The 12226-nt window shown below is 44.2% G+C and overlaps 1 protein-coding gene across 2 annotated transcripts in view; it reads right to left on the minus strand.

Annotated features, from left to right (window-relative positions):
* Positions 1–12226, minus strand: part of LOC138577770 (disintegrin and metalloproteinase domain-containing protein 10-like) — a 680452-nt gene that overhangs the window by 55661 nt on the left and 612565 nt on the right. For both annotated transcript variants that reach the window (XM_069649653.1, XM_069649654.1), the window contains 2 exons: positions 9728–9948; positions 5975–6080 (listed from right to left, as the gene is read on the minus strand). In XM_069649653.1, coding sequence (XP_069505754.1) covers positions 5975–6080; positions 9728–9948 — 327 coding nt within the window. The remainder of the gene's footprint in view (positions 1–5974; positions 6081–9727; positions 9949–12226) is intronic.

Raw genomic sequence — 12226 nt, forward strand, 5'->3', positions numbered from 1 at the left:
TTTGGTCCAACAACACACCAGAAACATCAATGGTGGAAGAATATGTCAATTTTCTCAGGCAACAAGGAACTCCAGAAATAATCACCACCCAAGTGCTAAGAGAACATACTCATCAAGATGTTATGTTATACAATTTATAGAGCGCACAAACGCCCGTAGGCACCCTGGCACTAAAAAGGTGAACAAAAAACCTAACTACCGATTTTAGATCACAAATGTCTTTAGCAAGTGACGAAAAGCGAGGTAGTCACTGGTCTTGCGCAATGGCAAAGGAAGGGCATTCCATGCCTTAGCGGCAGCAACTGAAAAGGCACGTCCACCAGTGTGCATCAATCTGAAATGGGGAACTGCAACAAAAAATGGGGATTGAGAGAGTAGGCACCAATTTAGAGTATAGTGAGGGAATTTGTCCAGGTATTCAGGTCCCACACCGTTAAAGGCACGGTGCACCATACACAAGGACTTAAACAAAATCCGCTTTTCCACTGAGAGCCAGTGTGGCTGCCTCAACAATGGAGTCATGTGGGTGGCAAAAGGGGGCCGTAAGATAGCTCTAGCAGCAGCATTCTGCAACAGCTTTAGGTGGTTAACCAGATAGCGAGGCTAAACTAGGTACGAGTTGCAGTAATCTAAGCCACTCATAACAAGCGCAGCAACCATCGGGGCCTGGCATTTTTCAGGCACAAATGGAAGGACTTTCCTGAGTATACAAACTTTAAAGTGGCCGCTCTTACACACTGCCGTGACCCGACCGTCCATAGTAAGAAAGGACGAAATAGTAACCCCCAGATTCTTCACTGATGGAACAGGAACGGGAAGAGGGCCAAGAGCTGCGGACCAGCAGTCATTGGTCCAGTAAAGAAGAGGTGAGGTAGTACCCACCACCATCACCTCGGTCTTACTGCCATTGAGTTTCAATTGACAATTGGATGTCATCCATTCCCCTACCTCCTGAAGACAACACCTAAAGCGACTGGCCGTATCAGCCTGGTTTAAGTCAAGACGGACCAGGATTTGTGTGTCGTTGGCGTATCAATAATAGAGGAAGCCATGGTACAGAATGAGAGACAAGAGGTGCCTAATATAAATATTAAACAAGATTGGTGAAAGAGCAGAACCCTGGTGAACCCCACTGGAGAGTGGAACTAAACTAGAATGAAAAGGCGGGAGGGAGACCAATTGAGAGCGGTCGGCCAGAAAGGAAGTGAACCAGTCAAGTACTCTACCAGACAGCCCGGCTGTAGACAGCCTGGAGATCAGGGTAGGATGGTGAACTGTGTTGAACGTCGCCGACAGATCCAATAGAACAACCGCGCCGACACCACCCTGATCCACCAGGCGAGCCAGTTTGTCCATTTACTGTAGCCTCATATTCCACCACGTTGAATTGTGGCAATTTCCATTCCAAGCTAGAAGAATCCATCAGCAGGCCCAAACCTCCCTTGGACCAATTTAAATTCTCCTGATTCCAACTGATATGATTTTTCTACCCATTAACTTGTAAGTCCCTTGGACCACCCAGGTTTTCGGCAAACATATTAATCTCAAAATTAGCTTTCAACATACCATGGTCACTCCACGTATTTTCCAGAATGTCAAAACGTGTACACCTTTTTGAAAGGAAAGAGTCAATGAAGAAATAATCTAAAGCGGATTCACTTTTTCCCTGGTGCCATGTACACTGCCACATCACTGCACCCTTACCGTCTCCATTCAGTACGGTTAAGCCAACTGAGGAAAGCGATGTGATCCACTCACTTCCCGCCATATTTCTTTTATTGGTCTCACTGGAATTTGGACGGAATGATATCCCATATTTCCTCTGCCCCTTCAGGGATTACGCATGTTGTGTTTAAGTCACCTGCCAGAAGTACTATGCCTTTAGGTTCCTCCAAGCGCCGGTTCATAATATTTGCCATTAAGTATTCCAGAAAGTCATTTAGGGCTTCTACCTCCTTGTGCCAATAGACATTGATAATCAGCACATCCAATGTATTCAGTGCTCTGGAGATGGCCAATGCTAAAAGGCCCTAGGGCAGACCTAAGATCTTATTACAAACTATTCCTGGTCCTGATCTAACTGCTGTGACCAATCTCTCTGCAGGCCTTCCCTTACCACTATATTTGGCCGGTTGGCAAAAAACTATATAACCATCCAACATTAGGGCCTATTGCATCCATGTTTCCTGTAGAATGATGCACATTACATCTCCTATTTTGGACATTACTTCCAGGTTAGAGAATAGATGCATGTTTCCCCAAGAGTTCCATGAGACCACTGAGAAGTAAGTATCCCCTTTCCCGGTATTACCCATAGCAGTTATCCTTTTGCTCTCTGCGCATATGACTAGCTCACTGGGCCCAATGGAATCTGTATGTCACCAGTTGGATGAATGCCCTCGAAATGGGGGCATGCCATTTCAAAACAACTGCTTTGAGTTGGATCTAGGTGCGTTGTTGCCCTCAAAAGATTCCTCCAGTTTGGATATGTTCTTACAATTACCATCCACATCCCTATTCCAGTTATCCACCACCCCATCCCATTCATTGTTAATCCAATCTGCGTAGAACCCGAAATTCATGATATTTGGCCTTTCTGAATATATTAAATCAAAGAGCAATTTAGATCTAAAAGGAAGGATTTAGCAATTGGTATCTTTCTTATCCGGAAATTCAACCCTTTCAATATCCACAGAGGAAAGAGCGTGCAGATTAGGTAGCTCTTAAAATATCAGCAAAACATTACTCCTGTTCACATGTACGCATTTCATTGCATATGATCTTCAGTGTTACTTGTGAACCCCTATTCAACCCTGTAAAGATCCCTTGATTATTGTCTGCAAACCTCGGAGGCTTACACAAGAGGCCATTACAATTGGCATTCACAGTTTTCCTTTAAACTTGCAGTTGCTCTGGTTGCTCTGATCGTACATGGGGCTTATGGCTCAGTTTATCTACTTCTAGCATTTGTTTCATTCCCAAGTCACACTGTGTCGAAAATTAATCTTTACCACACACCCCCATATGTATGAGCCACAGCAACTATAGTCCCTTGTGTGTTGTCAATGTCTCTCCTTAAAGCATCCCTCACTATTTCCTCATTGGTTATTGCCTGTGAACTTGTATTTCAGTGTGTGGAGCGTGTGGCATTCAAGACAATACTCGTTGCCTCAGTTTCAGTTGCAACTCATAGCCTAAGTGGCCCACTAATTGGACGGCAGACTAGTCTATTATTAATCTGCCCTTCCTGCTCCAACCCAGTCTGTGTTGCCACAATTAGGCAACAAAAATTGTCTCTCAACCAATTTTTCTCCATTTTCAATCATACACAACCCTTGTGTTTTGTGTAGCTTGTTCATTTGTGGTGGACCCGTTTCAATGCTCCCAATGAACACCCAGCAGTTGCCCCAATCGCTTCCATCCCTGCCTCCTCGCACAGCAGGGACAGTGGACCTGAAACCGTACTAGTGTATCGTAATTTCTTTCTATGCTTCAAAGATTCCAAAATCATTGACTTTTTCATAAAAGTCTGCATTGGAACACTTTTTTTTCCTCATTGTCTTTTGATTTTTGTGCAAATGGAAGTCGCGTTCATTTGATCATATGTTTTCCAACATCATCGAATCAACATGCTCAATCAGACTGAGGTCGTGAATGTCATGCATGTGTGAACAATCAATGGCTGCAATTCCTTTCAAACCTGGCTTCTTATTAACCGTGTTCAGATCAATAGTTTAAAACAAATCTGTAATTGTCTGCCCGGCTTTCGAATGAATTGTAGGGTGAGGCGATGAACTATGCCCAAGGAATGGTTTTAGTGTCTTATTTAATTACTTTCCCTTCTTTGATCGCGCCCCTGTACGCAAAGCCTCTTCCTTAAACTTCTCATTTGGAGGCAAGCATACAGTGTTGTTTGTCACCCAGGTTACTCATCAAAGTTGCCACCATTTGAGCTTCTCTGATCTGAGAGCTTGCATGAATATGGGTAGGAACATTGTCCAGACCACTGCCTTCCATTAATTCTTCCACAGTTACAATTAAGCCGGCTGCTTCCAACGTGTGAACGCCAGTCGGACTACGGAGGCCCGCTCGCAAAGCCATTGTTAGATTTCCTGTAGAAAGGAGAGAGGTGATTTCCCCCTAAAAATGACCAATTCCATAACGGGAAATGTCTTTTTGAACAAATGTCCCCAAGAAATGGATACCGAGGGGATGCAAGACAGAAAGTCCCCACAGTTGCCTTAAAAAGTTAAAATGAAGGTTTAAAATGTAAAACACACAGTACTCCAAAAGCTTGAAGGCACACAGGGCTAATATCCCACAGTTATTTAAAAAGATTTTCACAATTTAAAAAGTTCACGGCTCAAGGAGCAACCGCTCCGCTGTCACTGTGTACAAATGGATTAAATAACACATGGCTCAAAGGGCTTATGCCCCGCAGTCACTGCGTACAAATGTAATAACACACATGGCTCAAAGGGCTGATGCCCCGCAGTCACTGTGCACAAATGTAATAACACACATGGCTCAAAGGGCTTATGCCCCGCAGTCACTGCGTACAAATGTAATAACAAACATGGCTCAAATGGCTGATGCCCCGCAGTCACTGTGCACAAATGTAATAACACACATGGCTCAAAGGGCTGATGCCCCGCAGTCACTATGCACAAATGTAATAACACACATGGCTCAAAGGGCTGATGCCCCGCAGTCACTGTGTACAAATGGAATAAATAACACATGGCTCAAAGGGCTGATGCCCCGCAGTCTCTGTGCACAAATGTAATAACACACATGGCTCAAAGGGCTGATGCCCCGCAGTCACTGTGTACAAATGGAATAAATAACACATGGCTCAAAGGGCTGATGCCCCGCAGTCACTGTGCACAAATGTAATAACACACATGGCTCAAAGGGCTGATGCCCCGCAGTCACTGTGCACAAATGTAATAACACACATGGCTCAAAGGGCTGATGCCCCGCAGTCACTGTGCACAAATGTAATAACACACATGGCTCAAAGGGCTTATGCCCCGCAGTCACTGCGTACAAACTGAGTAACACACACAGCTCAAAGGGCCGATGCCGCGCAGTAACCATGTACAAACGAGCATAGCGAATGCATAGATGCTTAGATGCACACTATGGTACAAATGATGCAAATTATGCATAGTTGAATCTAGCACCCCAAGCTGGAAATAGTAATGGGAGAGGGAACAATCCAAATGGTATAGGTTTTCTTTCTTTACTTTAGTTGCCCGCGTGCTGTGGCTGAGTTATCCTAGGTAATCTGGCCGCCGGCGTCGGTGTGTCTGGCGAGTTAACAGGTTTGTCAGACGTTTGATGATTTGAAAATAATAGCAGAGACCTACCTCCCATCCCCCCAACCCCGCATCTGCAGCTGCTGCGCCCCCTCTGACCACCGTCAGATCATTTCTCACACCACTTGTCCGGGGTCAATAATATTGCAAGCTTATGGTACTCAGTTTATCAAAACGGGTGGATAAATGGCATCATCTGCTAGCCAAGGCGAGCGTGTTGAGATTTAACTAAAGGAATGTGCATGTCTTGGTAAAGATAAAGTCAGGTTCTTGATATTTGTTTGTCCTTGTTCATGACCCTATTCAACAGGTATTCCACATCTTCTTGCCCTGCTCTCATCTCCTTCCCAGAATGGAGGGGCTGTGAACATTACCACTCCCACCCGAGAACTGAGTACTAGTGCCATTTTCCTGTACTCCTTAAGCATCACAGCAAAGAACGTGAGACACACATCCCAGAGATAAGGGTTGATGGGGCCAAACTAGCTAATCCTATGGTTTCAGTAATTCTGATAGACGTTTTGTCTGTGTTTGCCTTTACCTTGTTCTCTGTTACAAACAACATTTTGAGTTGGATTGTTTGCTGCAAAGAAATGTGGCATAGTATGTTGTGAGAAAATGCATAAGGGCTACAAATGACAGTAAAACCATACCTTTCTCCACCTTGTCACTATCCAGGGTTCTTCCAAGGAGAAACACTGTGCCAGCCATTATAGCAGCCAAGGTCAATATCATCAAAAGTATAGCCCACCAGCGTGTCTATGTCAAAAAAGGAAATGGTTAACTCATTGTGAATGCACGTGGTGCAGCAATTGTTAACTAGAACGAAGGCTTCACTCTACACTTTAGTAGATATTTAATACCAACACTTGTACAGGCACTGGGTGTAATGTTCAGTCATAGCAGGGATGTAGCCCTTTGCATAGCTTCAATGAATTCCGATAAAATGGTACATTGCACAATTCATTTGTATGGTATTTTTGTTAAGTGAAATTGTATTCAAGTTAATGAAAGATTACGCTAGTGGGAAACATTCACATAATAACATCTGCACATATGGGTCCAGTACAGTTCACAGGACATTTGGTCTGGGTGCATTTGGACGAAAGACAATGAGCAGGGGTCCAGTGAAACCAATGAAGAAGTGAAGAAGATCAAGCGGTAGCACGTGCAATTACAGTATGCAATCACAGCTATTACAGCATCAACATAAAAAGGTCATCATTTGTTAGTGCATACATATCAATGAAGCCCTCACTATACAAAATGTACAATTTACTATAAGTGCAAGGACACATATCTTAAACTAGATGGTTGAATAAGTACATTTGAAAAACCATTGTTCAGGTTTCTTGATATCTGCAAGGGTGAACAATGCAGGGAGTGCTTGAAAAAGATATAAAGGTTTTGGAAAGAGGGCCATTTTCACTGCAGTCATCCTCCTATCTAGGAGTTTTAATTTCCCCCCAACCCCATATTTCAAGGTCTTGTTAAATTTGAAATGTTATCTTATTCATTACAAGGCATTCCAGACACTTGCCCAACATTTGAAATTAAGATGGGAGGAGCAAGTGTACTTTGTGAATCTTTGTAATGGAAAAAAGATATACTACTAAATAAATAGTGTGTCACCAGTCTACAGGCATGGCTATTTAAACAATCTACAGCATCCTGAACAACACCTCCCAGCAGTATAATCATTTGTGCATGCAGGATTACAGTGTTATACATCTGCTTGATAGACGCTGTCCCCTCCTTCAAATAAGGCACAAGCATACAGTGTTTACACCATGTGAACCAAGGTCAGCGGGGAGGCCCAGTTCTTCCTTCCGCCTCACTCGTCGGAGCGGAACCCTTTCGGAAGTGTCTCTCATCGGGGACGCAGATTCCCTGAGCCTTCTGCTCCATGGTTCTGCCAGCAGCTCTCTGTTTCCTCAACCCATGTTGAGAGGAAGAAGACTCCATGTTTCTCTACGCTCAGCGGTTTTGAATGTCCAGGCACCAATCAGATTGGTTCAACAACTAGAGTGCATAGCTTGTTTCCTCCAGGTTACCTTCCTCATACCAGTACTTAAAAAAGGCATCCCTCGACCCCATTGACCCTAAGAACTACATGCCGATCTCCAACATCAGATTTCTTGCGAATCGCATTGACCGGACTGCATAGAATCCAACAAACCCCTCAACACCACACAATCAGGCTTCAGACCTTGACATGGAACAGAAACCACTCTGATCTTGTTCTGTGATGATCTCAAGGTCACAGCAGACTGAGGGTTGCGCAGCGCTAATTCTCCTCGCTCTCTCTGCAGCCTTTGACACCGTTAACCATTGAATCCTGCTTGACCGCCTCCACTCCCAACGCACCTGCCATTTCGGAAGTGTGGGAATGTGACTGGTTGGGCTATGTCAACCTCTTTTCCTGCAGGGACTTTGCTGGAGACCTATAGCAGTAGTTGTGGCAGGATTGCTTCCGCCGGCGGTCTAACTGCCACCATAAAGGGCTTGACCTCACTTCTGCTGGCAGTCTGACTGCTACCAGAAAGTGTTTGATGTCCCTTCCACCAGTAGTCAGACTGCCACATTTTCCGACGGCGGTGGCAGACTTACATCGATTGTGTTGGTGTGTCTGCTGTCAGTCACGGATTCCGCCATCATTGTTTACACTGATACTGCCGCGATGGCACAAAGGTCATAAAATGGCTGTGTATTGTCAATCTACGTCAGAGAATGGGGGAAGGCTACGTTAGTGGACTTTTGCCAGATTTTATGCCACACTCTAAATGAGCTCCAAAGTGTTTCCACAAGAATATGGCTCTGGATTGTCCATATTGCAAATAAGGATTTATATATTTATATGGACTTGCCCCAGAGTTTTTGACCAATGATTTAAACAGTACAAGCCTGCATTTTGCCTGCCCTTTTTATTATTATTATTTTATGGGTATTTATTGAACACAGATCTAGCTTCAGGAAGCAATTGAGTGCTTTACAATCATAGTGGGAAGAACACAGTGAGGGAAGCAGAGAAAAAGGAGCATTAAGCTAACAATGGAGGGTGGGCAATTGGCAGCATGTGAAGAAGACAGTGGGGATCAGATCACTGAGTCTCAGGTTGGGTGGACCTAGGTGTTCAGGAGGAGCCATTCCTTGAAGAGGAAGGTTGTAAGCTCTTGCCTGAACTGCATTTATTTATTTATTACATTTGCAGTGACGGGCAAGACTGATGTTGATGGAGCGAAGGTTCCAGAGTTTTGGCACACAGACATAGACGGCCTGTCTTCTGGTTCTTTCCTTCCTGCACTGTCGTAATTCAAGTCTGCACATTTCCTTACTTCTGGTGGATCCTCTGGAGAAGCTGAGTTGCTCAATGAGGAAGGTTGGGAACTTCAGGATGATAATCTTGTAGAAGATGCGCCATGATTTGAAGATGATACAGGCTTGCAGTGGGAGCCAGTGCAGTTTGATAAGGGTCGGGGTGATGTGGTCGAATTAGCAGAGTCCTTTAATGAGTCTAGCCCCTAACCACAAAATTAGCACATCTTTATTGTCTTAAGGGTCTTTCATTTGACTTGGCTAGTAAATCCATCCGAGAAGAAGGCCCATTATTTGGACTTCTTTGCCTCTCACTTTGAGAATGGGAATTAACAATGTAAAGTTCAATTATTCTCTTAGGACTTTTTGTTTTAATAATTTTCTTTACAACTCCCTGGCCCTTCCTGTGTCAGAAACAAAGAGCTCTGAGTTGACTAGTTCTGTAGCTTTGGATCATATAAATGGGCGTACCAGCACCCTCATTGGTTAGTCTTAGTGTGTGGGTGGAGAGCTGATGGTGCCTACCCTGCTTCTGTCAATGGTGTTTCTCCCTTGACATTCTACCAAGCTACGGAAGTAAAGCACAAGTAGTTTTACTTTTGCTTTGGGCGCTCATATCCAGGGTGCAGATGGGATCCTTACAGGCGAGATCAATGATGCAGCAAAGAAAGTGTGGTCAGAGGACCCCCAATTTTCTTAGGGGGTCGCTTCTTTTTTATTTCAAAACATAATGTTCTATTCTAAATGTACCTATGCGTGGTTTACAAAAAAGGTTGCCTTTGCACTGCTAAGAATTAAAAAAAACACGTGAACTTTGAAGTTGATTTTGTGGCATATCTATGTACTCTAAATTGTACTGACTTGATGTATTGGACACTGGTTATATTTTTACATGTGATAAGATAGGCTGTGCCATGCATAATGCAGTATTGTGTTGTTGATGTAGGTTTTGGGCCTCACCACCTGTCCGTATTCACCTTGTGCTGGGATTCCAAGTGTGTGAGGTGACAGCAAGACATGACAGTATCATGTGTACACTGAATGTACCCTTGGTATTGTTGCTGGCACCGAAATGTAAACCAGCCACTTACTTTCATCCATGAAGCGATATCTTCAATTTCAATGAAACCCAGGAATTTGTTCTTGAGTCTGGCAATCGGTCCATCGGCATCGACAAGGCGGCACATGTGGAATTTATCACAGTAGCCTTGCCTGTCTCCACATGGCGAGCCTGGAGGCAGGGATATCTGACGCCCATTGAAATACCTTAGAAGTAGGGTGGAGGAAGTGCCGGCACATGTCTGGGCATTTCCTGGGTACAGAGAAGAAAAGAAAGCATGCTTTAGTGTTCTATATGCATAACCAGTATGTTGCACATTGCTATTAGCAAATAAAAATACTTGGAAAAGCCATATCCTTGTACTATGACATCACACCAGTGGAATATGGAATTCATAATCCACTGGAGTGACGTCATGGGGATGAAGTACAACACGTTTTTGACCTCCCTTGGATCTCCTCACACCCGGGGCAAGAAGAGGCTAAGCATGCTGTCACTAAAGGATGCATTGCGCTGTCCTCCAAAACAGGCCTCTAACACTGAGAGTTGTCACCAAAGCATGCACGGCATTGCGCTCAGAAACAGGCCCCTGACACTGAAAGGTCTCATTCTGAGTGCAGTGAAAGAAGCAGACCCAACGCGCTCCCTCTATGTCAGAGAGCAGTGCCACACAGTTGGCAGTTCGTTGGCTTCTCTCTACCAAAAGCCTACTGCTAGTGCTAAGTGCGGCCTTAGATTCTGACAGAGCTAGAGCCGCAGCCCTGATTCTTTGACAGGCTAGTGACTTCAGCATCGTAAAAAACACAAATTCGAACTCAGAGTGGGAGGGAAAGCTGAGCAAGCTCGGGGAGATTGACAGGATGGCAGACATTTTGTTTGCCACTTTTGCAGAAGGGGGTACATAAGGTGGTGGCAGGAGGCCAAGTACATTTAGTTTTGACTTTTAGGTAGATCTGTACATGTCATCTCTAAGCTGAAACTACTAGTTTGGGAATGAGAGTTTCTAAAAAGTGATACACATGGGGCTCATTATGAGTTTCCAAGTATCGCACTGGGAATTACGGCAGGATCCCGGGAACCTACTTTACTGTCTCTGCTGCCTGATATCCCGGTATCACTTGTAACTCCATTAGTAATGGTGCCGGTGATATGGGCATTTACCTGCCGGTAGAGGCCTGATCTACCGACAGGTCAGTCCTGCCGGTAGATCAGCTGCCCTACTGGCAGACTTGGAATTGGCTGGTCCGGAAAGGTGCTGGTGTACGTTGTTACCTGAACTTTATGTACAGACTGGCCATTTCATAATGCAGCCCCATACTCTGCAGGTCTGCAGTCATTTTCCATATGGCTTTGTGCCCACTCCTTCAGTGCCAATGGCCATGCTAAGGAATACGATGTAAACTGCTTCCCCACCCCACTTATCCTACACCTACTGGGGGTTTCCTTTATATGCATGTTAGTTTTCCAGCTTTGCACGCTGCAGCCTTGTAATATGACATAATGCTCGTTTGAGGCCTGCTGTGTCTTGACGTGACACGGTGCAGTATGATATGAAGATTAAACGGAAGCCAGGGTTACATTCAACCTTCTTTATTCTCTTTCTTTTCTTCTTCTTACTAACCTCTCCCCTTCCTCCTTCCTCACATCACTTCCCTTCCTCTCCTATTAACAACATAGAGGATGTGACATCCCCCCTTTGCCTAAATATGAAAGTATCACAGTTATCTTAATCGCATTTCTTCTATCGAACGCTTCAGTCTTATAACAGTTCTTTGCAGACAAGTCTTTGATAATAAATGTTTGAACAATGACATCCTCACAGCTGTCTTCTGTGTCTATGTCACCATCCACATTGGCAGACATATGACAGTGGCTACTTTCTGACATAGACCCGTGTTAGAAAGAACTTTCTGAAGAATTGAGCATTTCCCGTGATTTGAAGTCCATCTCTTCCAGCTTATATCATGGACCCAAAAACTCTTGGCACTGTCAATGGCTTGTGATGAAATGCCGGAATATCCTTGTGAGTTTGTGATTGCCGTACAAATACTTGATCTCCTTGCTGGAACAAGGAATGTCGTGCACCTCTTCTCTTGTTGCATATTGCTTCTTTTATGCTTTCTAGTGCTGTTTCATTCTATAGTTCCTCTAGTGTATCTTCATCAACGAGTTTCTCTGTTATATTGGATACACTTGTCTTCACATGTCTGTTGAACATCAACTTGGATGGGCATTTTCCAGTGGTACTGTCAACATCTTGTAAGAGTGATTGCTTAGTGATGTATATCTGGACAGTTCTTTTGATGTTGTCCATAAATCGCTCCACTGTGCCATCAGCATGTGGCCATAATGATGTGATCTTCTGATGACAAAACCACATGTATTCGGCAAACCGAGCAAAATCTTGGCTGCTGAAAGGAGGTCCATTGTTTAATTTTACTGTGGAGGGAATTCGGTATGCTGTGAATATCTTATCAAGGGAAGGGATTATCTTTGAAGCTACTGTAGACTTGACCATCTGTATATCTGT

The sequence above is a fragment of the Ambystoma mexicanum genome, chromosome 1p, assembly GCF_040938575.1.
Source record: "Ambystoma mexicanum isolate Mex_15411 chromosome 1p, UKY_AmexF1_1, whole genome shotgun sequence".
Lineage (NCBI taxonomy): Eukaryota > Metazoa > Chordata > Amphibia > Caudata > Ambystomatidae > Ambystoma > Ambystoma mexicanum.